Below are 26,390 nucleotides of genomic sequence, written 5' to 3'. Positions count from 1 at the left end.
GATTTTTTTAAAGTTTTTACTATACACATATAGTTAAAAACAATGACACCCCTGGGGCCGGGCCAGTTTTGACCCCAGGGCTTTTATTTGAACAAACTTTATAGACACTTACTAGAAGATTTTTCATGCTTAATATCTAAACTCTAGCTATTTGGGTTTTTTCAAAGAAGATTTAAAGTTTTTGCTAAACACATATAAAGGAAATCAATGACCCCCGGGGCGGGGCCAATTTTGACCCCTGGGCTTGTATTTGAACAAACTTGGTAGACACCTATTAGAACATGTTTGATGCTCAATATCTTAGCCATAGCTCTTTGAGTTCTTTAAAAGAAGATTTTTTAAGTTTTTACTATATGCATATAGGGAAAATCAATGACCCCCCGGGGCGGGGCAAATTTTCAACCCAGGGCTTTTATTTGAACAAACTTGGTAGACACCCATTAGAACATGTTTCATGCTAAATATCTTAGCTCTAGCTCTTTGGGTTCTTTAAAAGAAGATTTTTTAAGTTTTTACTATATGCATATAGGGGAAATCAATGACCCCCCGGGGCGGGGCCAATTTTGACCCCAGGGCTTTTATTTGAACAAACTTGGTAGACACACACTAGAAGATGTTTCATGCCAAATATCTAAGCTCTAGCTCTTTGGGTTCTTTAAAAGAAGATTTTTTAAGTTTTTACTATATGCATATAGGGAAAATCAATGACCCCCCGGGGCGGGGCCAATTTTGACCCCAGGGCTTTTATTTGAACAAACTTGGTAGACACTCACTAGAACATGTTTCATGCTAAATATCTTAGCTCTAGCTCTTTGGGTTCTTTAAAAGAAGATTTTTTAAGTTTTTACTATATGCATATAGGGAAAATCAATGACCCCCGGGGCGGGGCCAATTTTCACCCCAGGGCTTTTATTTGAACAAACTTGGTAGACACCCATTAGAACATGTTTCATGCTAAATATCTTAGCTCTAGCTCTTTGGGTTCTTTAAAAGAAGATTTTTTAAGTTTTTACTATATGCATATAGGCAAAATCAATGACTCCCCGGGGCGGGGCCAATTTTGACCCCAGGGCTTTTATTTGAACAAACTTGGTAGACACACACTAGAAGATGTTTCATGCCAAATATCTAAGCTCTAGCTCTTATGGTTTTTTAAAAGAAGATATTTAAAGTTTTTTCTTTCGGTTGCCATGGCAACCAGAGTTTTGCATGGAATTAAATTCTTTGAACAATTTTTAAAGGTGACCACCAAAGGAACATTCCTGTGAAGTTTGGATGAAATTGGCTTAGTGGTTTATGAGGAGATGTCATTTTAAGTAAAAGTTTACGGACGGACGGACGGACGACGGACGGACGGACGCCGGACGAAAAGCGATCACAAAAGCTCACCCTGTCACTTTGTGACAGGTGAGCTAAAAATTGGTCATCTGCCCTTACACAGCTGGAACCAGTGCATCGAGTCGAGTTCTCTTAATTCTACTCGTAATAACGAGCAGACAAGTGAAATTTTTTCGATTTCTGAGTCAATCTTAGATATTCAACAGCCTAAGAATAGGGATAAATATATCATTTTGAAAAGAAAGTTAATGATTTACCTCGCTGCCTCTTTCTTTAGCTGTTCATGCTTCATCAGCAATCGTTTATTTTCTTTAAATGTTTTCCGCACTCGGTACCCTCGGAACGCTGACTGGATTTTTAAAGCAGCGATATCTTGTATACCGGTTATTGAAAGCGCCCCCTGTTCTAACATGTACTGAGCCACTTCATGGTGCTCTCCCATTAATGCGTAGTCTAATGGTGTGTACCTATAAAATAAAAATGTGAAATTTAGTGGTTTGAGACCATGACTATGTTAATGATTATAATTGACTTTTAGAATTGTGCATTTTGTAGTTTCTGACATTAATTTCTAAGCTAAAGGTACATGGCATGTTATGATAATAAATATAATTTAAAACTGTGCATTTTGTGACCATTTATTACAAAGGCTGATGCCATACCACTATGAAAAAGTGTGTAAATAAAATATTTAAAATTAAAATGAACTTTGTGATTTATGATCACACCAAGGTGGATGCCTCTCTCTAGTTATTTAAAATCATAATGTCAAAAAAAATGTTTGAAATTATACAATACCTGTCTTCTGTAAACTCCATGTGGTTAGGAAATGTTCTATATTCTATCAGTAACTTGACGGCATCTAGATGACCTTTACTACATGCCCAGTGTAATGCCGTCATACCCTATAATATATAAAATACATATAGAGGATATTGAATGAGTATAGGTTCATCAGTGTTTATTGACAAGCCTCTGGTAGCAAAATATTACTTTATTAAATGAATTTAAATAAATTCGGTAATGAACCTACAAGAATATAGTATTCTATTTATCAAAGACTGTTTTAATTGTAAAAGAGTAATTTTTCATTAACACGCCTATAGTGGAACGCTTCCATTTAGTGCGTCTTTACACTATGTTTGTATAACGCAAATGACGTCACAAAATACCAATTTTACGGAGTCACAAAATCGGCACGGGTATGTGATAAAAATGTGAATGTCATATGGTGACTTTCCAGCTTAACCCAAGATGCACACTCTTATATTTGCCTTATTATCATTATTTCACCAACAGGTAGGGACCTGAGTTACACCACAAGCTTTCTGTAAGCCTGCTGGATATCTTCCTCATGGATACCTTCCTCACATGAAATTCATAATCCCTGGCATGATTGAAACTGTAGAATTTTTCCACATACCTATACATTTCAGATCTGTGTTAAAATCATAGTGATAGCTAATGTAGCCTGTGTTGAAACATTTCATAATTTTAATGTAAAACAAAATGAACACAGTGTTGTTTTTCTTTAGACAAGTCCATTAAATCCTTTTCCAGATGGACAGAAAATGCGTATTTTCCCAAAATCCCCAATAACTACAACAAATCAAAAACATGTATTTATTCTGCTGGAGTAGGGACTCAGAAATCTCCTAATTTCCCAAATTTCACAATTCTATAATTTCCAAATTGGGCAGAGTCAGACCTAATCCAAACAGAGTGAAACAAACACTGTTCAGACTATTGAAATATAAGCAAGAGGTTTTACAAATATACTGATAAAGAAGAAATAAATATCTCACCTCATGGTCATGAGCATTAGGGTCAGCTTTATGTTCCATGAGTACAGACATACAGTTAACATAGCCTCCATATGCTGCACACTGTATCGGGGTTCGTCTGTAAATATAAAATAACATTAACATACCTTCTTTGATAATTTACCATAGTTATTTAACAGTGCCTTTTTTTCAATTTTCAAAACAATCTGTAGCTTTCTGAAGAAGAAAATATAGTGCCGTAAATCAGAAAAGGGGAAAAATCTGAAATCAAATTCCACCATTTGAGAATGGAATTTACCCGCAAATTTTATAAAATTTTCAATTTCAATTCAATTTAATATACAATGTACATGGTACATAGCAGATGCCATTTACTGGGACAGCTTTCTGTCAGTCAATTCAATTTATGAACAAGCTGATATAAGTCAGCTGCTGCTAAGTCATGGCTCTGGTCAAGAATGTGCACAGGGTATTTTAGGAGAAAATATACCTATGTTGGGCTAGTGGAAACATACAGGAGGAAAAAAAACACCTTTATTAGCTCAAACAATATCTCTATTTACTTAGCTTATGAAGGATATGACACAGTTTATTAAGACAATAGTCCTACTATTCTTCCAAGAATTAAGCTCACAAGAGCTGTCAGTTGTACATCTCCATCAACTTTCCTCAGAGCTTGATAGTAAAACAAGGCATTGCATCATATAGAAATTTAAAACAAGGAATATCCTATTAAAAATACTTGACATAGGGTCTTCCAAATTGACCTTCAATGATTTCAGAATAGTAAAGCTAAACATTTTTCAAATAATTTCAAGCAACTTACCCTGAAGAATCTTTAATATTAGGGTCTACACCATATTTGATTAAAGTCTGACATATATATGCATGTCCACCTAGAGCAGCCCTGCAATATATAAAAATTTGATAAATAAATCAATTAACAAAAAAAAAACAATGACTTGTCCATTCTGCAATCTGGACAAAACTATTCACATTTTAAGGGAAAAATTTCAAAGTATGTTCTGACTGAATAGCGAACAGTGCAGACCATGATCTGACAGCAATAATGAGCCAGCCGCTTTTGGTCTGCACTGGTCACATGGGGAGAATTTGTACCTGTAGACAGCAGGCTAAGAGTTAAAGAAGTTGTGGTAGCTGGGCAAGTATAATAATTGGCTCTTGTTGAATTTATACATATAGTGCAGTGTTTTAAGAATTTAACAAGTTTGATTAAAAGAAAAATGATATCTTGTATAAGAAATAAAAATATCTTCATAGGATATAAAAAATATCTTCATAATTCTGACATTTGTTACACTGATTTTCATTGGTCAATCATGACATTTATATTATTCATTAAACAGGACATGGAAAATGTCTTTATATAATCTAATTCATGACATTAAGGTACATGTAGCGTCCAATATCGAAAATACATGGTTATTGAACTGGCATTAGGTACAAATCAGAAGCAAACGTAAATAATTGGTGTACACATACCAATGCAGCGGAGATCTGCCATCATCGTCAAGCATGTCAACCCTTGCTCCATCATCTATCAAAGTCTGTACAACGTCAGTATGGCCCATTTCACAAGCTCGGAACAACGGTGTATGCTTCATAAAATCGGCAGCGTCTATATGAGCCCCGTGATCCAGTAATAACTTCACTGAACGTGCATGTCCAGAAAGAGCAGCAGCATGTAAAGCTACAAAATATAAACTGTGTATTTCACTGATACTTAGTTTATTTTCATTGCAAAAATATATATTATTATACTATGTCTAAACAAGTGAATTACAAGTGTAAATAATTCACTTCAACAAACAACACCATGACAGAACTTCATAGCTCAAAAAAAGAGACAAAATATAATAGTCCATATAAGGTCCAAAGGCAAATTGTATTTTTATGGACAGACTAAAAAATTTTTAAAGCAAAGTCAGAAATATTTTGCTATTATTGGCCAAACCCAGGCAGGGTTCAGTTTTCACTATAATGTCTTCATGACAGACTTTTATGAACTGTATAAAGTAATGTGTAGACCTCTAGATAGAATGGGGCAAAACTTATCATATTTTGTGTGTTTGTGCCAAACAACTAAAGACATTTTTTTAATAATGAAATTAATGTCTTAGCAAAAAAGCAAGTTACATTAATTCAAAAGGCAAATTGTGAATTTTGACACTCTTCACACCATTTGGGTAATGATGCAATTCTAACAATTTGGACAAATATTACGACAAATTGTAATTTCAAGCAATTTGAAATATGTCTGCTTACTAGAAAAGTCATAAGAAGGAAATTAACATTTATAGATGGAACCTTTAAATCAAAACTAACTACATCCTACCTGATCCACCATTTTTGTCCACTTGCTGTATATCGACATTATGTTTAATAAAGACTGAGATAACCTGGTCAGCGCCTTTACCCGCGGCCCACATAAACGCTGTACGCCCTTCAACATCAGCTTCATCAGTGACACTGGCACGAGCCAAAAACATCTCACATGTTTCCTGGGGAAAAATAAGTGAGCTGTGTCACGACAAAACCAACATAATGGGTTTGCGACCAGCATGGATCCAGACCAGCCTGCACATCCGCGCAGTCTGATCAGGATCAATGCTGTTTGCTAGCAGTTTCATTACTTGTTATAGGGTCTGTAGCGAACAGCATGGATCCTGATCAGACTGCGCAGATGCGCAGGCTGGTCTGGATCCATGCTGGTCGCAAACCCATTATGTTGGTTTTGTCATGAAGCGGCTCAAGTATGTTTTATATTACTTTTAACCTTTCAACATGTCATTGAAGAAAAAGTTTCTGTCATTTTGTAATGAATGTTTATCTACCTATTTAACATGATGTGTTATATTCCATATAATCATTATCTGAATTCCTATTGTTGTTTTAGGAACATTATTCAGATTGCAATTGAAGCACATGAATAAAAGAAAATACTGGAAACTTGACAATAGTAAGTCATGTTACAGACTATAAAGCATATGTATTTAAAGTAATCTTGATTATAATGAAAGTAAAATGAGATTAATTATTTCAAATGGCCGAGTTTTTTGCCATACAGTTAAAATAAAAGGATATACATGTATGTCATCCTTTCTGTATAATTGACAAAGAACAACAAAATGTTTTATACAGTCACCTTAATTTACTTAAAGGTCTTGCAAATATGATGAAAAGGTCAAGTACAATGAAAATGATAGATATCTTGATCAGATATATAATATAATCATACTTACATCAAAGTTATTTTGGGCAGCATAATGTAGCGGGGTAGCACCATTTTGATCTGAACTAGAGAAGTCTGCATTATTGTCTAGCAGAAGAGACACTATTTTAGAATGACCTGAAAAATGAAAAAGATATATTAACTACTAAAATAAATTCAGTGATAATTGAAAATGTTTATATGCCACTTCAACCAGTAGACTCATAAATTTGTGTCATAATATGAAATACTATTTTGGTCTGTGTTTGACACAATAATAAAATTTTAGAGCAGAGGGCAACCCTCTATAATGCCAGTATCAAAAGCAAAGGTTGTGTTGCATATTCTAATGGGTGGAATCAGAAACCCACCATGTGCCTCTCATAACTTTAGCACATTTTTTGGTCCTCAGAAAAATCCACCTAAATGGCTTTCCTGGATAACTAACCAGTAATAAACTGGTGGTAGACTACTAAATCCCACATGATATTTAAATCAGCAGTGAGAGACAAATGACCATTAGACTTACAATGTCATAGTTCAATTTTGTCACTAAGAAATTTAGCCTCATCCAGAGATCAAACCTGAAACACTTGGATAACAATTCGGATGAAATCTTTTTGAGCCAAGTGGGGCTCTCATGATTGACATTAAAGCAGCATACCTCAAGATTCATGCTATTTTCATGAAAAAAAATTTCTTAAAGGAAAATTTTGTGAAGTGATCAAAGATATTAATATATCAAATTTACAAATGTCGCCTACAATCCAAGTAAATTACCAGAAAGAGGTAAAAACATGCAAAAATAGCCCTTACTTTGTTAGTTACGCAGTAGAAATATGGAGATGAATACTGCAAAATCAGCCTTTAATCACACATAACATGTAAATTATACCACTTGAATCTTTTATCTTTTTACTTTTCTTAAAAACTTAGTACAATTTTCTAAAATTGGATTTTCTTGAAATATTTTGGCTTATCCGGAGACATGCAGCTTTAAGATTAGAATTCTGCAATATGTCAATTCTAGGCATGTAAAACTTACAGTCCTACAAAATTAAGACTTGCGTTTTTCAATGAATAAAAGAGATTACATACCTAGAACAGCTGCCCAGTGTAGAGGAGTTCTAAACATATTATCTAGTGCCGATACATTGCAATTCTCAACAGCCACCTGTATACCATAGAAAATATATATACTACAAGATATATTTAGATCAGTACACGTCTTTCCGTTTCATAGATTTTTGGTTTAGATTAATATACAAATTTATTTTAGTTTGATTGTGTTGGAAGCTGTAAGTTTATTGAAACACTCTCCGGGTCGATTCCTGGAACTAACTAGTACTAAGCAATGAATTTACAGTTTCTTGCTCAAGGAAACAACGACTTCCCTCTGACAGGGTTTGAACCAACACGATCAGCAATCCCTAGCCGCGACACAATACTGTCCTCGAAGAGTGTAAAAATAGGAGTTTCAAACCTGTGTCATTGCAAAAATGATACCAACTTATGGTTCATGTCAGCTTCAGAGTCAGTCACATCATTTTAAACAAAAAAATTTTTTTTGCTTTATGACTGGAATATGGTTCTTCCCAACTTTGAAGTATAATATGTGCATGCATTCAATAATCATGAAAAAAGACTCTAAAGTTTGTTTGTTTTAATCTCAATTTATTATATTTCAAATAAACAATGAGTGATTTACATTATTATCTCACTTTCAACTATTTTCCTTTCATTTTTTATACAACAAATTTATCATATATCTCATGTGTCTAACAAGCTCACTTCATTATATATTCTATGCATTTGCAAAAGCTCCTATGACCTCCAATCCAGTTTAACTAGCTTATTTCTTACCACAAATGTCCTTCTTATAGCCTAGAAACGTGTAAGGAATGGGAAGGAATCTTTTAATATGCTAAAAATTAAAAGCCTAACTTAATGCTTATCATTAATAACAAAAATATTTTCAAAAAGATAACACAAAATTCCTAGAGATTAATGTAATAAATATTTAACCAATATCTAATTAATTTAGCCTTGAAGTATATGTGCTTATTACTTAATTATTTTCCAGTCTTACAAGCACTTTGTTTGAACACCATGCCCTGGGGTGACTTTGACCCTGGTGACTCTGACCTCCAATCCCGTAACCTCTTAATATGTCTGGTGGGTAGAGCTCATCAAGGTGCACACACATGTGAATTTTTTAGGCTGTAGGAAATTGGCCAATGTGTTATAGTCTGGGTTAAAGTTTGCAAATTCAATTGTAAAATTTAAATCTCATCTGTGAAGAAATGTGTTAAAAGGCCAGTAAGAACCCCGACATAAAGATGGCCAGTCTTATGTGTAAGTAAATACGATACATACCAATCCTTTCACTACATTTGCATTGCCATCAGCTACAGCTAGATGTAGGGCAGTTCTACCTTCAAAATCTTGCCAATTTATAACACTGGGAGTTGTGTCCTGAAATAAATGTTAACAAAATTATATATAGTCATCTGATCAAATCTATCATTTAAATACTGAATATTGGTGAAACTTTAAAACCCCACAAAAAATAAGGTTAAGAACTATCACCAAAAAACTGAGCTGTAATCAAGGAAACAATTAGAACCCTACCTTTAACTGGAAAAAGGCCTTGGATTGAACCTCCACCATATCATACAAGACAAAAACTTTGTCTTTAGCTAGGCAATCACTGCATAAGTTTGTTGTATTTTGTTTGTTTGTTGGATTTTAAGTTGCAACAATACCATAAAGGTAATAGTGACTTTACAGCTTCACTGGCTAAAAATAATCTGCTGCGCTTCTTGCATTACTTAAGAAACATACTGCACCTAAGCTTCTGTAAGCAAGCTGGACAGCTTCCTCACATGAAATAATCTAAAGTCCCTGTCGGGATTCGAACCCACAGTGGTGAGGTGCAAGTGGTTTGAAGTCAACGACCTTAACCACTTGGCCACGGACGCCCCTTGGGGATATGAAATACAGGAAAATACCATACCAGTATAAGTTTCACACAGTTCACTGCCTCCGGATCCCTGCTGCTGGCTGCCCAGTGGAGTGGTGTTTTACCTTCTATATCAGGTATGCCGATGTTTGAATCCTAAAATGACAATTATGAAATTATAATAAATTGACAACTTGCATTACAATTATGCAGAATACATACTAGAGCTGTCATTGATAGTGACAATATCGATGTATCGTTGATATTTTTATGTTGATCAATAATCGATACACATTTTAGAAAATCGCCAATTTTTACCTAATAATTGAATGTCTCTAAATTACAAAAATTCATTCAAAACATATACAAAAGCAAGCGGTTGTGTTTAATACTAGGCTGTAATTGACATATTTCATAGTAGAGATCACAATAAAAGATCAGGAAAAAAATCATGCAAAGGACGTTTATGAACAGGACTCAATATATTTGTATGAACAGAACATGTATTTTACTAAAATCATCTAAAGTGAATTATATATAAGTAATAACGAGTATTTATCAAGATATTGATCACTGATATTTGTCAGCTGATATAGATGTATCGTCAATATGCTTTGAACTGAATCAATAACAGCTCTTTTACATACCAACATACCAATAACAACACTTCTGATTCAGTACATGTATTTGTCAAATAACACATCAGCCATAATTATGAACAAAAATATATTGAAGCAGCATGCTTCCAGTATTGAGAAGTGAAAAAAAGTATCTAACACATTGCAAATGACATTTGCAATCCATGTAAATTACCTTAAAGATGTCAATATACTTACTGCATCAATCACACAGTACAAATATGGTGATAAAATACTGCAAATCAGTCATTAATCACATGTAATATGTAAATCATTACTTGAATCTTGAATTTTTATAACCTTTCTTACAATCTTAACCATTTTTTTCAACTTTGATTTTCTCGAGACTTGCAGCTTTTAAATGCAACATACCTGTTTGATCAGCATTTTCACATGTTCTAAATTACCATATGATGCTGCCCAATGCAATGCTGTCCTCTGAAATATATAAATACTCAAATAACTATCTAGACTACAATGACAAGGAAAAGGAAATTTTCATACATTTTTCTCCTCTTCTGAGAAATTCTAACACTTATAATTATATGCACATACATATATGTAACTACACAATATCAAATATTTGAAAACATATAACTATTCATTCTCTACAAAGATCACTCAAGAGTAGTTTTGGAAATTTGTTCACTTAATTAAGATGTAGATGGGTGGTCTTCAATGCACATGCTCTATATCTAAAGATAAAAATTCTGGATTGGTTTTTCTATAGTCACTTAACTACTAGAGAAATATAAACAAGAAATCTTAAATATCATCAAAATGCATACACTGATAAGATGGTAATCTACCTTATTTCTATCTTGATCATCAATCTCACCCGGCGACAGTTGCCGTAGCAACAGGGTGATACATTTCGGTGACTTATGTCTGGTACACAAATGCAGGGCAGTTTGCCCTTCATTATCCTTCTCATGGCAGTTAGCTCCCTTTGAAAGAAGCAGTTTTAATAATCGAACATTTCCCTGAAATTCAAAATTAAAGCATTAAGATGTTTGATTGTTTATCTGGATTTGAAAGTCGATTTTAACACACGTTTTTGATCACATATTTTGGCAATCAATCCATCTAACCAGGCTACATGGATAACTTACCAATAATTAACAATTTCTTCTCAAGTAAACCTACTACTAAACCTACATGATTTCTGAGTCAGTAGTGATAGACAAATCACCATTAGACTTGATGTCTCTCAGATTAATTGTCACAGAGAAATTATGCCTTGCTCGATGAACAAACCAGCATCCCTGGATTATCAAGCAATTATCATAGTATTGCAAGCAATCCATAGGTCCCCTACCGGTTAGAACCCCATCAAAATCCTGAAGGGCAATTGGCCATTCACTTATGTTTGAAGTTTTGAAAAATAAATACCCTAAGAAATAAAGAACTTATAGTGAAAAGGCCTAAAAACTAGAATCAGAAATCTTGACGAGGTTGCCGACGTTTGTTAAGTATGACAGTTCTCAATACATGTATAATCCCTATAGTCACGATTAAAATGATGTGTATAATTTCCATTCTACCATCTATCCATATTTTAAGTTTCATAAAAAATTTCATCTTTTTTTGACTAAACACAAATATTGTTATATTTGCCATGTTTTAAGCCTATTTGTTGCCATGGCAACCATTTTTTTTCAAAATAGGTGAAAAGAAAAAGACATGCATAATCTCCATACTGCCATCTACCCATATGTCAAGTTTCATAAAAATATTTTCAGTACTTTTTGCATTATCACTAGATCCAGTTTATGTGTTAAATTTGCCATATTTTCAGTCTATTTTCTACTTTTGGCGTTATCGCGGGATCCAGTTTTGTGGACGGACGGACTGACCGACGGACGTTCTAACAGGAGAGTAATAATGTGGCTACTCTATTGTTCTCTCTATTGTTCTTTTTAGCCACACAAAAGAAAATAGCCACATAAAAGCATTACGGAATGAATGACATCAAAGAGAAAGAACAGTTACCTATTGTCCCTCTAGCCACATAATTACTGTCCTGTGAGTGCGGACTGACGGACAGACAGACGGTAAACCTAAAGTCCCCTCCGGTAAACCGATAGGGGACTAATAATCTAATGCTCTCCTTATTGAATTAGGTGGACTGATGAAGAATTTTAGTAGTACAAAATAACTTTTTTAAAAGCCTTATTTCTGGTAACAGATCATAGCCCATGTTCCTATGTATTATTGGGGGGATGTTAATTTTCCAAACTGCCATACAAATGCCACAAGATAGTATTGGGGCAGGTTTGTAAGGAATTTTTGCATGCTTCAAAGGCAATAGTTATTAACATTTCAAAGCATGTGCTTTCTAAAAGGAATAAAAATAATTCTTAGGAATAGAATGTGTATGCTCAACTTCCATTTTATTTGATTACCTTTGTTATTTTTCTAAAACAAAGGAAGCTCTTGCACATGTTCCTTATACAGTACTGGACACGCGAAACCCACACATTTCGCGTATTCGCGGCAAACTCTCATGCTTTATAACGCGAGCGAATTCACGGCAACTTGAGACAATTGCCGCGAATTCAACTCGCGGCGATTTTGCCGTGAACATTTGCCGCGATTCGCGGGGAATAATACATGTTCATTTGTATAATAAATGTAGATCTATTTATAATTGTACTCTGTGAACTTGAAACCAGATATACATGTACAAGTACGAAAATTAATTAGTAGATCCCCGTCCCTAGATTTGCCACTAAAATGCCACCCTTTTCAATGGTGGAGTATTTAGACAATTTTCCACCAATAATGCCACCAAAACGCCACCCAAATCATGAAAATGGTGAAAAATTTGAGCAGGACTGATGTTATATAATTTTCCAGTTAATTCCACCTTTTTTACACTAAATGCCACCAATGAGTGGAAAATTGGTGGAGTATTTAGACAAACTTTCACCATAATGCCACCATTATGCCACCTTAGGGTGGCAAACTCATTTTCCACTAGATGCCACTTGTTTCCACTTATTGCCACCATAATGGTGGAAAATTGGTGGAGTATTTAGACAAATTTCCACCATTATGCCACCATTGAGTGGCAAACTTATTTTCCACCAAATGCCACTTATTTCCACCTTTTGCCACCATAAGGGTGGAAAATTGGTGGAGTATTTAGACACTTTTCCACCATTTTGCCACCAGATAGTGGCAAATTCAGTTTCCACTAAATGCCACCTATTTTCACCCTTTTAGAAATTTTCCACCTTGTGGGTGGCAATAGCTGGAAACTGCTTGAAAGTCACCCTGTACCCTAAATTGGAAACAAACAAATTTTAAAAATAATCCTTTTTAATGTTTCCATATGAAGTTATATATTGTCTCAAAAAATAGCAAAACATTAGTCCATTTATTTTCTTCAGTTTATCTTGCTATTCCTGGACGGTTTGAGTTCAGTCCTTTAGGTTGTCGGCAACTTTTCGAGCGCACAATCTAAAACAAAAAAAAATTATGAATGATTAATACAATAATTAAAAACATAAGCTTACATTTTTATATGACTATTGGATATTTATATATTCAATTTGAGTGCATAGATATGATTAAAACACTTTAAAAAACAGCACTGCAGACGTGGAAGAATCAGACTTTTCTTATTTCTCCAAGGCAGAAAATATACGCAGAATCAAAAATGATATTTTCATTCAGTTCATTAGTTACCTTCCAAGAACTTAAGTTTTGCCTTGTCTGCACAAGAAGGTCTGGCTTTAGACTCTCTGTTCCCTTTCCTCATACCAAACAATGAGCGGCCTTTAATCTCTTCTATATTGAATAGCATTCTGAAGAGCTTTGCTGTACCTTTCTCTTTTGAGGCATATGGCTTCAGTTCTGCCATCACTTGGTCCTAAAATATGATTAACAATATCAAATAAGTAAAGACAGAAAATGATTATCAATATCTAATATGTAAAGACAGAAAATGAAACACTTTTATAAGACCTTGGTATATGTATACAACTCTAAAATTTTTAAATAAGAAAGAAATAAAGAAATACAACTTAAAATTTTCAAGCTAAAATGTACAAAAACTCTAAAATTTGTAAAACAAAATGTAAATGCAAATTAAAGTGTCATAAAGAGTTTGAATTAAAGTAGGTTTGTAAATAGTGACTAATAGCTATATTTATCAAGAACTGAAAAGTGTCTAATTGGGTACTGTGACACTTCTTTCCTATTAATTCTAAAATAACTTTGAATTAACAAGATACCTTTGTAAAGCCACTGAAGATCAAATGTGTTGCTCCAGGCTGCTCCTCATTGCTTTGTGTCTGCAAAATAATAATTCTTATTTAATGCTGTTTCTGTTATGAACTGTCACTCTCCTAATAGCATGTTACTCTAGACTGTCTAGTTATGGTTATATAATTATCTACTGCACCATGAAAGCTGAATTACAACAATGAAGGAATGAAACTTACTAATAAATCAGTTACTGTTAATCTGCTCCACATGACTGTGACACACAAGGAAAATTGTTTATAGCATGAAAGTTGTAGTAATAGGTATCTCAGGTTATCTATAGTTTGATTGATGTAATATTGTACATAATGATATTGTACTTACTGATTAATTTCTATAATTTTTTTCTCAAACTTAAAATTTCTAACATATTGTAATATGAAATTAGGCAAAGCCTATGAACGGGGAAGTCGTTAAAAAAGCCTTTCATTCTTTCCGTTTTAAAGTGTCATTCGATATTATATACACCGCTTCCGTTTTCACTCGGAACACTCGACCATTATTACTAATCCGAAAAGTTGAGATTTGTTCCGTTATCGGAATACCCCGCCTATTATCATTGACATACATTGTAAATGGCGGCGCCCGACTAGAACTGACACTGAAAATTTTATTGATAGGTATAGAATTCTATATATTTTTTAAATGTTTTTTATTTGATTTTCTTTTAAATATTCACGTGTAGTCTATAGCCGGGCAAGCCAAAGCCCGGACCCGCTTCGCGGGCCCGGTCTTTGACTTCCCCGTATTAAGAAATGATGAAGATCTTCCTACATTCTTTTTATTCCTACATTCTTTATATGTACATTGTACATGCAGCTTTCTTTTTAGTCAAGTTACAAACAAAACAAATATAAAACACAATTTTATACAATACCACTTCATATTTTTACTGTCAAAAAACTAAACAGTTACTGCATAAATAACAATAATTATTGTATGTAAAAGTTGTTTACCTGAAACTTGACTGGGAATGATTCTGCTGTTTATCTTCTTGTCTACACATTCACACTTCAGTTAAAACTTCTCATTTATATTTACCACACTAATAAGACTTTAAATGTTTTCTTTGAGAAATCAAAAATATGCACCCTTACATTTTAAACAAAATATCTCCAGAATTGCTACAATATCAATAATTTCCTTTGTGTTTGCAAGCTTTAACTGACCTCAATTCCTTTGAATTCAAACTTTACAACGTGTAACTGCATGGACAGTCCATTATAATTTTAAATTGTGAGGGGTTTTCCAAAAACCATAGCACCCATCATTTTATTTTTTACATTCATTTGAATGTATAACTATATCTAATACCTAAATAGATTGAGTAGAAATAAGCTTTTGAAAGATAAGTTAGCATGCTATTTTAAGACAAATTCTACATAAAAACATGTACATGTATAATGTTGCCTCTCCCAAAATAATCAAATGGAACATTCTGGTCAGCATGAGTAAACTATTAACCCCCATTCATAGATTACTAGATAAGAGGGCAGTAGTTTTATCAGATCTGAGATGTATGCTGTGTTGTTAAATCTTAGAGGATGCAGTATTTACTTAAGCTAGTATTTACTTATCCTGATTGTAAGAAATTTATCAGACATTATGACTTTAAGTTATTTACTTTTCACACATTAATTTTTACAATAGATTTAAAGCCTCTGAAAGCATAGCACAAATTTAATTTAAAGATGTTAGAGACAATAATTTTAAACTCCACATATAACTAAATCTCATTTATGAGAAGTTACAATGCCAAGGAACCATAACTTTTTATTGCATGATTTGGGGTTTATTGCCATTTTTTACTTCTCTATGCTTAATTTTTGTCTTGATCATTAAGCTTAAAAAGTACTGGAGATATTAATTTGAAACTTCACAGATATAGATCTTTTTGAGTAATGTGCTGTGTTTAAGAACCATAACTCTTTGCATACTTTTGGAGTTATTGCCCTTTGCATTTTTCACTTCAATTATTGTTAGCATTACATGAAAAGTGTTAGTACTCACCAGATATCAGTTTAAAGTAATATTGAAGAGACAATTTATTATGTCAATTAGAAGAAAAAACAAAAGTCAAACTTTATTCAAGATTGACATTAAATATCATAGAAGAAGCAACAAACTTTATGCAGAGATATGCATTTTCTGGGCATAGAAGAACATTTCAACTATTCAATTAATGTACAGATTATAACTAAAGAACAAAGTACACTTTAAAAGCCGTAATTTTATTTTACAAGCATAGAATGGAACATAAACATTTTGGCTTGAAAGTCAAATTTTACATCCCTAAAGAAAAGTACTGCCATAAAAAATGGGAAGTTAAGTAACCCCATACTTTTCTAATTTTTCCTGATCATAATTATATGTGTTTAACTCCTGGAAAAGTGATTTTACGTCCAATTTCTGTGTCTTTTCCTGCTACTTTACAGCTGGAATTATCATACCATTACTGTGAGGCAGTGACTTTGTATCAGAATTGTGTTCATGGCATTCTAGTATGTTTAAGAAATATGAGTTTCTGATAAAATTTTCTAACTGTTCAACTTCAATAGATTATATTTTTGATAAAAAGTTCACTTGATGCTTTGGTAGAGTACAAACTATAAACAGATTTATTTCAGTTTGGAGCTTTGACTTAAATAAATCTTAAACCCTGCAATGCACAATTTCTAGATTTCTCAGTTTTATCCACCAATTTTTATACAACCCAGAAAATAGTTAAGAGTTTCCCTTTTCGACTAAAAGTTATTCACAAAATTTTCTAAGTTTTTTTCCACTATTTTGCCACCCAGAAAATAGTTAGAGTTTCACTTTTCCACTAAACATGCTAAAAGCCACTCATTTTCCACCTTCAAAATAAACTAAGTTTCATTTTTCACCAATTTCCACCCTTTTGCCACCATAAAAAAAGTCTATGTTCAAATTTCCACTCAATGCCACCTAAATGCCACCAAAGGATAGTGGCATTTGGTGGCAATTTTTTTCAATACAGTGGAAAAACAGTGGAATTTTGTCATTTTCCAGTTAATGCCACCTTTTTTACACTTAATGCCACCCTTTTCAGTGGAAATAGCTGGCAAGTAGTGGCAAATCTAGGGACGGGTCTACATGAAGTTGTATCAAGAAAATCTTGTAAATTGCTAAAATGCCCTTTCTCTATTTATCTTTGATGCCAACAGCAAATATAAATAACCACGGCGAAATCAAATAACACCGTTAAAAACTTTCCGTGAATGGCGGAATCATGACCTCAATGTATAAATGGGACGCAGTACAAGTATGCGGCTCCATCGGCAGGTAAATAGTGTACATGTACACGTGTAAAACTATTTTTTAGGGGGGGATACATATTGAGTTTAAAGTAGAGATATAGATATAATATATGTGTAAAAAGATATTTAGTTACATAAAAAGATACATAATTGACACGACATTAACTTGTTCATTTCTAAATGTAGTGGAACACCGGGACATTTCGTTCTCTCGGGTGATCATTACTCAATTTATTACACGTCTGTAAAAAATAAGACACGCAAGATTTGTCTCCTATAATTTCTGAATGGCTGATATTTGCACCCCTGTTTTAAAAATGTTAAAATATTTAATTGTTAGTTACCGAAAATTATCGCTGATTGTTGAAATTCCATAGCGCTAAAAGACACAAAAACACTCGCGCATAAAGTAGCAGCCATAAATAAATGAAATATAGTATTTCCATTGTTTAATAATATACACAAAATTTACACAGGAGATGACCTCTAACCAATGACTAGTCAGCTTGTCAAGCTTTGATGTTTACACATACATGTGCCGTTCATCAAAGAAGTGCAGACAATCAATTGACTTCCAACCCTTTTTATATATCAGAAAAAACTGTCATCTCTTTTTGTCAAGAAATGATTACACATATTTAATTGCTCAAAAGAAAAAAAAGTTTGTGGGATAACTATCGTGTCAATTATTGACATATTATTAACCGTAAGTGCATTTTGATTGTGATATTTTATTTACATTTTAATGATCTTGAAGATATGGTGCAATACTTGTGTCTGCTATCAAAACAATAATGCATATGAAAGGATATTTTTTTCGGTCAATTTTATGACAGAATCCCCGCTGCTACCAGAAATGTTTTATTGCATGGGCTTAGTATTTAATCTGTGTCGTCAGTCATAAACAAACGAACATGTACCCCAAAGCACATTAAAATTACCACATGGTAAACTAGTGACCATATAAATGCTTTACAAATATTCATTAATTGAACAAAAAAATTTTTAATCCCGTTTCCACACCTTAATTTGATACGTGCTATTATTAGTTAATTCAACTTAATTGCCGCGCGCATGCAGTACTGCGTGACGTAAGGAAAATATCCTTCCCTGGTTGGTCGCTATTTATGTAAATACTTTAAATAGTAACACCCTAATTTTATGCACAGAATGATCACTCGTTACTTTACATATTAAATGTGTGATTTAACTCCGATTTTATTTTTGTTTTCGAGGGAATTTTTTGGGTCGAATGCCCTGGCTGATTTTGCGGAAATAAAAAAAAATTTGATTTGCATCTTGCTACTCATCACCTACTCATGCACCTGGCATTTTTTACTCGTGAAATTGAAGGTAAAGAATGTCAATTTAAGTGATAAAACTTTTACAATTTTCAACAATCATAATTAGCGTATTAGACGTAATAATTAGTTACACCTGTGAATCGGTGCTAAATGTCGCTTTGCATTGTTCTAAAAATAGAATATGTGCGAAAGTAAACAATGGATTTTAATTACATTTGTATTATTATCAAAATAACAATTGGACAATTTGTTATCGTGCGTTCTCAGATGTAGTACCAATTACCTTTTGTAATTTCAATCTCGTTTTATTGTTAACTAATTTTCACCAGCACCTGATTGCTTTGTTTAGTATACAAAATGTATACGCTGTACATGTTCAAATGCTAAATATTTATAAATATACAAGACGTTTACAAGATTTTTTTAAAGTTTTCAAAATTAAAGACCACAGGAATGACCAAGTAGTATTTTCTAATACAATTATTGCTGAAGATTCGCCGTAAATTACGGCGATACATCGCGGTGATTTTTCGTGAACCGCCATGAAATTCGGCGAACTTGCACGCGGCGATGTTTTACCGCGTAGTGTCCCGTCGCGACATAGACTACACTCGCGGCATAACGCGTCTTTTGCGGGTTTCGCGTGTCCAGTACTGTAACTGACACTCATTTAATTTATACAAAGTACAATACAATGACAGTATATATCAACATCTATGAATAGACCAGTGTTTCATATAATGCGACTCTACTGACCATTTCTTCAATATGTTAAAGGCAGATAAATCTCCGATGTTTAATCTATTCACAGCAGAGTCATTATTATCTTGATGTCTCAGTATCAAGGTTAAACAGCCTTACCTTATGTGCTGCCCAGTGCAGAGCTGTCCGACCACCTTTATCTCTCTGATTGGTTTGAGCCCCGGCTTTAAGAAGAAGTTCAGCACACTCTAGTCTGTCAGCCAGGACACAGAACATTAATGGAGTCCTCCCAAACTGGTCCCCGGAATCTATGATACCACTTCCTGTCTGAGCTGAAATATAATAGCAGTTAATTCACTTACATTGTTCAACACCATGGTATTCAATTAAACAGGTGAAAAATCTTTACTATGGAACAAGCAAATAAAATGACAGAACTGTCATTTTGTTTATACAAGTTCATGAAAGATGTTAAAAACTGGCATGTTTATTATCCATTAATGTTTCATTTGCTGTTAAATGTAATACAGATAAATGTTGCTTATAAAAAAGTCTCAATAAAGAGAGAAATTTTTGTTGTGTGTCCCAAACTGTCTTTCAAAAATACAGGTGTATCAAAATAATAGTGTATTATATAGTGTAATATACATAATATATTAAGTGTAACGAATAAATAGACAACATACAAACAATGAGTCTTGCCAGCCATGCTTTGTCTCCATTTACAGCGGCAGCATGGATCTGTGTCACACCCTCTAACTTCTGTGACGAGGTCTGATCAAATGGACCTGTTCTTGGACTTGGTCCCTGTGAAAAAAAATTAACCAGCTAAATCACTTGAATGAACTTGTCCAGTTAACTTTTTGGGGGGAACAATCCATTATAAATTTTGGGGGATATCAAGATGAATGTTTAAAGTTTGCCATTGTGTATAGAGCTTGTTTAGACAGTATTAGACTGCATGGATTTGCAGGCTGGCCTGGCTCTATACTGGTTTAAATGGATTAATCACTTTAAGCTTCCAGAAAATTGAGGGTTAACAACATTTTTTTTGCCATGATAAATAAAGTTCATTCTTTTGGGCTTTTTAAGGATTAAATATTTATAAATGACAAAAGAATTGTAAGAACCTAAGGCTGTAAGCATAAATGTATACTTTCTTACATGCAAATATTATCCAATTTTGCAATTAAAGAAATAAAATTTTCATAGAAGTTTTCTCCTCATGAAAGTATGACACTAAATAACTGCAGACAGATTCTAAGTGTCTACAAATAATCATCAATGGTAAACAAGAGCACCGCTAGGCGGAGCATTATATGCCCGAAATTGTTTTTTTTTTAGTAAAGATGAAGCATTTGTAAGACATGGGACTAAAATAAAGTATTACCTCCTTCAAATAACAATCCTCCTTTAAAGTTTCAATATTGTGGTCCAAATGGAACTTTAAGTTATGTCCCAGAAACTGTTTTCAATTCTAAGGTAAAAGTGACCATGACCTTTGACCTTGTGACCCCAAAATCATTAGGGGTCTTTTACCCAATATGGACAATCATACTATGAAGTTTAAACACAGTAGGCCAAATGATAGTTAAGTTATATTCCGAAAACTGTTTTCAGTTTTAAGGTAATAGTGACCTTGACCTTGTGACCCCAAAATCAATAGGGGTCTTCTACCCAATATGGACAATCATCCTATGAAGTTTGAATATTGTGGGCTAAATGGAACTAAAGTTATGCTCAAGAAACTGTTTTCAATTTCTAAGTAATAGTGACCTTGACCTTTGACCTTGTGACCTCAAAATCAATAGGGATCTTCTACCCAATATGGGCAATCATCCTATGAAGTTTGAACACTGTGGGCCAAATAGAACTTAAGTTATGCTCCGGAAACTGTTTTCAGTTCTAAATAATAATAGTGACCTTGACCTTTGACCTTGTGACCCCAAAATCTAAAGGTGTCTTCTCCCCAAAATCGTCAATCATCCTATGAAGTTTGAACACTGTGTGCCAAATGGAACTTAAGTTATGCTCCGGAAACTGTTTTCAGTTTTAAGGTCATAGTGACCTTGACCTTTGACCTGTGACCCCAAAATCAATAGGGGTCTTCTACCCAATATGGACAATCATCCTATGAAGTTTAAACACTGCTGGCCAAATGGAACTTAAGCTATGCTCCAGAAACTGTTTTCAGTTTTAAGGTCACAGTGACCTGGACCTTTGACCTTGTGACCCCAAAATCAATAGGGGCATTCTAACAAATATGGACAATTCATCCTATGAAGTTTAAACACTGTGGGCCAAATGGAACTTAAGTTATGCTCCGGAAACTGTTTTCAGTTTTAAGGTCATAGTGACCTTGACCTTTGACCTTATGACCCCAAAATCAATAGGGGTCTTCTACCCAATATGGACAATCATCCTATGAAGTTTGAATATTGTGGGCCCAATGGAACTTAAGTTATGCTCCGGAAACCAAATTGCTAACGTTTTCAGTTTTAAAGTCATAGTGACCTTGACCTTTGACCTTATGACCCCAAAATCAATAGGGGTCTTCTACCCAATATGGACAATCATCCTATGAAGTTTGAATATTGTGGGCCAAATGGAACTTAAGTTATGCTCCGGAAACCAAATTGCTAACGGACGGACGGACAGACGGACGGACAGACAGACGGACGGACGGACGGACGCCAGGGGGTATAACATGATATGTCCGAAATTCTTTGGGGCATATAAAAAAGGTTTGGAGTATAGTTTGTTATTTTGCTTGTTTGTCTTATTGGGTTTTACGTCACACCACAGGTCATATGGCGACGTTCCAGCTTTACTGGTGTAAAAAGACCTCAGGTGCCCCTCCGTGCATTATTTAAGGACGGGCACCTGGGTAGGACAACCAACATTCTGTATGCTAGCTGGATAGCTTCCTCACATGAAGGTTTCCAAAGTCCCTGTCAGGATTCGAACCCACAGCAGTGAGGGGCAAGTGGTTTGAAGTCAACGACCTTAACCACTCGGCCACGGACGCCCCTAGTTTTGTTATCCTGCTGTACTTACTGCTGTGTCATCTGAAACACCGGAGGAATCAAGACCTTGTGTTTTTGTTGATCCACTATCTTTACTCTGAAAAAAAAGAAGAATTTTCATCATCACTCGAAAATTACATGACTAGCATAGTTTAAACGTTAAGAGGTTCTTATGTAAGTTCATTTTTGTGAAAGTTCCAATTGCTCAGCCTCTAATAAAAATTTATAACAAATTTCAAACAACAAAATTATATGCGATACATATATGCATTATATGTTTTAAACAATATTTTTACATACTGTATAGGTAAAGGCATACATCCATTAACAGATAAAATCACATACATGAGCATGTGCTGTTATAACACACAATTAATATTCCTAACTCTGGGCGCCATGTAAAAACAGCTCACTGCAATGACATCACCAGTATTTTCAATACTTGTATGCTAAATAGTAAATTCTTGAAAATTTCCACTTGTCCTTAGACTCCTTACAGACTGCGGGACAACCCGCGCAATATGGACAAATGATTTTGCCACCATTGTTCAAACTAAAGACAGTTCTGCAAAGATGTTAATATCAAAACATGGTAAGTTTTGGCTTATTTTCTCTTTAGAACATACTTTGATAAAATATAGCATTAGCAACATAATTTAAATTTATTCACCTCTTTATAATAAGTTTATTTAGTTTACAGTGAATTTTTTCTTCAAATTTTAGCAACAGCCCATGCCTTTCTTATTGGGAATTTTTAATGCGGTAAATACCAAATATTGGGAAAAATGAAAAAATCCATAAAAATGAAATTTTCATAGATAGATCTTGGACGTTGGGCACATCAACTACAAGTTACAACAGGCACTGACTCAATAGATACAGACAATATTATAATTACTGACAGACGTAGAATTCACAAGTGCTATTTCTGTAATCTGTGCCTTTTTACATTTTCAAAAGCAGTCAAGATGCTTGGTGTTTCTTTCGTTTGTTTCCTTTTTATTTTCTTTGTGAAGTATTTTTTGAGTTGTGTGACATAATTCTTGCAGTTTTATTTATTTATTTATTTATTTACATGATTTTGCAAGTGCAGAGCAATTTCAGCCAGACGCTTTTTCAAGGTCAAACAAAATTATAAGTGTCCATGTGATCGTGAAAGGAAGTCTAAATGCCGTAATCATTTATCCGGTACGGCATTTAGGGGTGTGGATCGTTGGATAAGTGACGATCCGATCCGAACCACGATTCAGCACTTACGATTCACAAATCGAACCACAAATCTTTTATTATCAAGACACCCATAAAAACATATAAAATAGTCATAAAAACATGTTTATTTTAAAAAAAAAAACAGCAACAATACTAAACATTTAATGTATAATCGATATTTCAATATTTATTGTTGATTAAATAATATTGGAACAATTCATTCACATGTTTGACTTAGAAACTGAGAGTTTTTGCGAAATTTAAGGGTTTCTGGCGAACGTGAAATTGCCGATGTTCGGGATCAATTTTCGGAAAGAATCTAAATATTAAAGAAAACTAAAGCTTAAGTGTATTTTTGGTTTGTTGTCCTGGCATTTTGGCACAATATCTTAAATTCTTAATACTCTTATTGAACGTTTTTGTAAGAATGAAACTAAAGCAAAAATGTGCCTAGAAAATGCCGAAAATATTCGACAATCATTCAAAATTACACTCATTTGTAATTTGAGAAAACAGTCTTTAAACTTGCGGCGTAAATAGTCGATAATTTTATCCTTTTGTCTGTAAAATTTGCTAATTTCCAATCAACTGTTGATCTATCGCCTTGTGTTATATCTGGTAATTACATGAACAGCGCGTGTATACATTAGTCTGATCACTATTCAGAAGCCTTATCGCTGATTGGCTAATCGCTTCAGGGGTCGATGTGCATAGGACCGTCCTATCTAGACTGACACGCACTGACGCATTTGTGTATTTGTGGTTGTAAACAATCGGTAATGTTTATGCGTCCCTAGGGAAAATTAAGCGTACGTGGAATCCTTGCCCAGCTGTAATAAACATGCGTACCGGGACACCGAAATAAGCGTGATAAAATATAAACTTTATTTATGTTTTTATTCTTTGGAGGAGTATTTTTGTTTTGTTTTTTGAAACCAATTACATCATGGTACATGGTCTTTATAACCAGCAAATTGTTTTTAGGTTGACTTCATATAATTTATACTCAAATCGTATTTTTCTTGATTTTAAGAGTGTGAGAAACAGTGAATGTAAATAAAAAAAAAAATAGATCGCGATCCACGATCTCTGGGCTTACGAAACTTGATTTTTCACTTTGATTCGTGATTATCCGAGTACTCGGATACTCGCCCCAGCCCTAACGGCATTAATGCTACACCGATCAGCGATGTTTCCACAACATTCTGCCAAATTACAATGACTTTTTATGATTTTTTTTAAGATAACAATTTTTGGGAAATGTCAAGATTTTTAGGGAAAATTTTAACATTTTTATCAATTGGGAAGATGCCAATATTCGGCACAAAATCAGGCAAAAAAAATCACTGGTTTAATAATCTTGTTCAACTAATTGCACTTTGAGTTAAGTCATTGTGCTTTTTTTTAGAGAATATGTTTGCAAAATTTTGAAAATTTGACAAAGTATCCAAAAAACCCTCAGAATCTAAAAACAGCATATTGCAATTGTTTTCCTGATCTATGAATGAAATCTCCATGCAAAGTTTTCATGGGTGAGCTGTCTTTGGGAATATAATGTCTGCAAATTCTGCTTGGTGTCTGGGTTGAAATGCCTTGAAGTGGTGGTGTTGGTACTTTTCACTCAATATCACGGCAATTCACCAGAACACAGTTCAGCCACCTCAATGTTCATGGACAGACTGTCATGCAATTTACCAGTATTATTTGCCTCCACTTTCACACAGAACTGACACTTCAGAGCAGAGGTTCAGTGCCATAGAAAAGATTTCAAGATCAATTACAACAAAACGTCAAAAGTGGCCTGTACTGCCTGGGACGTGAACCTTGGTCGCCCAATTCACAGTCAAAAACTCTACCACCTAAGCTAACCAGATGGCTCCAAATGCCTTGCAGTGCAAGTTGTCTCCCTTTTATACCTGTTTAACTTCTAGGAAACTTGCTTCTAAGCTGAAGTATGGCGTCCCATTCTCAAACAACATACCGCTGAGACTTAGGAGTTTTAAATTTCAAGAAAGTATTAAGCTTTTTTCAGTCCTAATTTACTCTTAGCATATAAACAGCGAAGCTTTTCAAGGATTCTAATAACTTAAAAAGATGAAAGACAAGTTGGTGAGTTATAATTTCAAAGAATTTTACCATTTTGTTGCAATTTTGTCGTCTGAAATGTTCGCAAACATAAGTCCAAACACTGTTTCAATGCACTGATATCAATATAAACTTCTTGCGATATGCTAATATCATACTATAATAAAAATATTATCGAAACGAAAGATAATTTTTGGCATTATTTCATGCGGCCATATTTGCAATGTAACCAAGGACCATTTAAGAGACAGCGTTTGATTGGTTGAATGAGGTAGCCGAGATTGCTATTGATCGTTTTCATTGGTGAATCAATAGCGCACCTGTCTAGTTTCGCACTCTGAATCTTTCAAGCCTTTAAATGGTCGTTTATTCGAACCACTTTTTGATTATATAATTTAATAATATTTCTTCAATAATTATGGTAACAATGCATAGTTTGAGATAAAATTCAACAAATATTTATTTCATTTACATAATTTCTTTGCAAGTTGTTGCATTAGTGTTACCTTAAGTAATGACTAATAAGCATGAAATATATGGAAGCACTAAATGTAAATATG

General features: G+C 34.0%; 1 protein-coding gene and 1 long non-coding RNA gene across 2 annotated transcripts; both read right to left on the bottom strand.

Moving 5' to 3' along the window:
- Nucleotides 1-1,595: 1,595 nt before the first annotated feature.
- LOC132751176 (inversin-like) lies at nucleotides 1,596-26,084 on the bottom strand (the record flags this gene model as incomplete). The annotated part of the gene is made up of 16 exons (XM_060741316.1): nucleotides 25,882-26,084; nucleotides 22,568-22,633; nucleotides 20,197-20,317; nucleotides 19,670-19,842; nucleotides 10,764-10,937; nucleotides 10,327-10,392; nucleotides 9,371-9,472; nucleotides 8,731-8,829; nucleotides 7,453-7,528; nucleotides 6,386-6,492; nucleotides 5,479-5,644; nucleotides 4,626-4,833; nucleotides 3,949-4,029; nucleotides 3,144-3,240; nucleotides 2,137-2,243; nucleotides 1,596-1,805 (listed from the first exon to the last, which is right to left on the bottom strand). Coding segments are annotated over exons 1-16 (1,856 nt in total), but the record flags the coding sequence as incomplete, so codon positions are not given.
- Nucleotides 12,659-14,442, bottom strand: LOC132751175 (uncharacterized). The gene is made up of 3 exons (XR_009628647.1): nucleotides 14,196-14,442; nucleotides 13,648-13,831; nucleotides 12,659-13,419 (listed from the first exon to the last, which is right to left on the bottom strand). It is a non-coding gene; the product is annotated as an uncharacterized LOC132751175 (long non-coding RNA).
- Nucleotides 26,085-26,390: the final 306 nt, after the last annotated feature.

This window comes from Ruditapes philippinarum, unplaced genomic scaffold, assembly GCF_026571515.1.
Source record: "Ruditapes philippinarum isolate M1 unplaced genomic scaffold, ASM2657151v2 ctg262_1_1_1_1, whole genome shotgun sequence".
NCBI classification, from domain to species: domain Eukaryota; kingdom Metazoa; phylum Mollusca; class Bivalvia; order Venerida; family Veneridae; genus Ruditapes; species Ruditapes philippinarum.
Note: the sequence above shows the minus strand (reverse complement) of the source record. Positions and strands in the feature narration are given on the sequence as shown.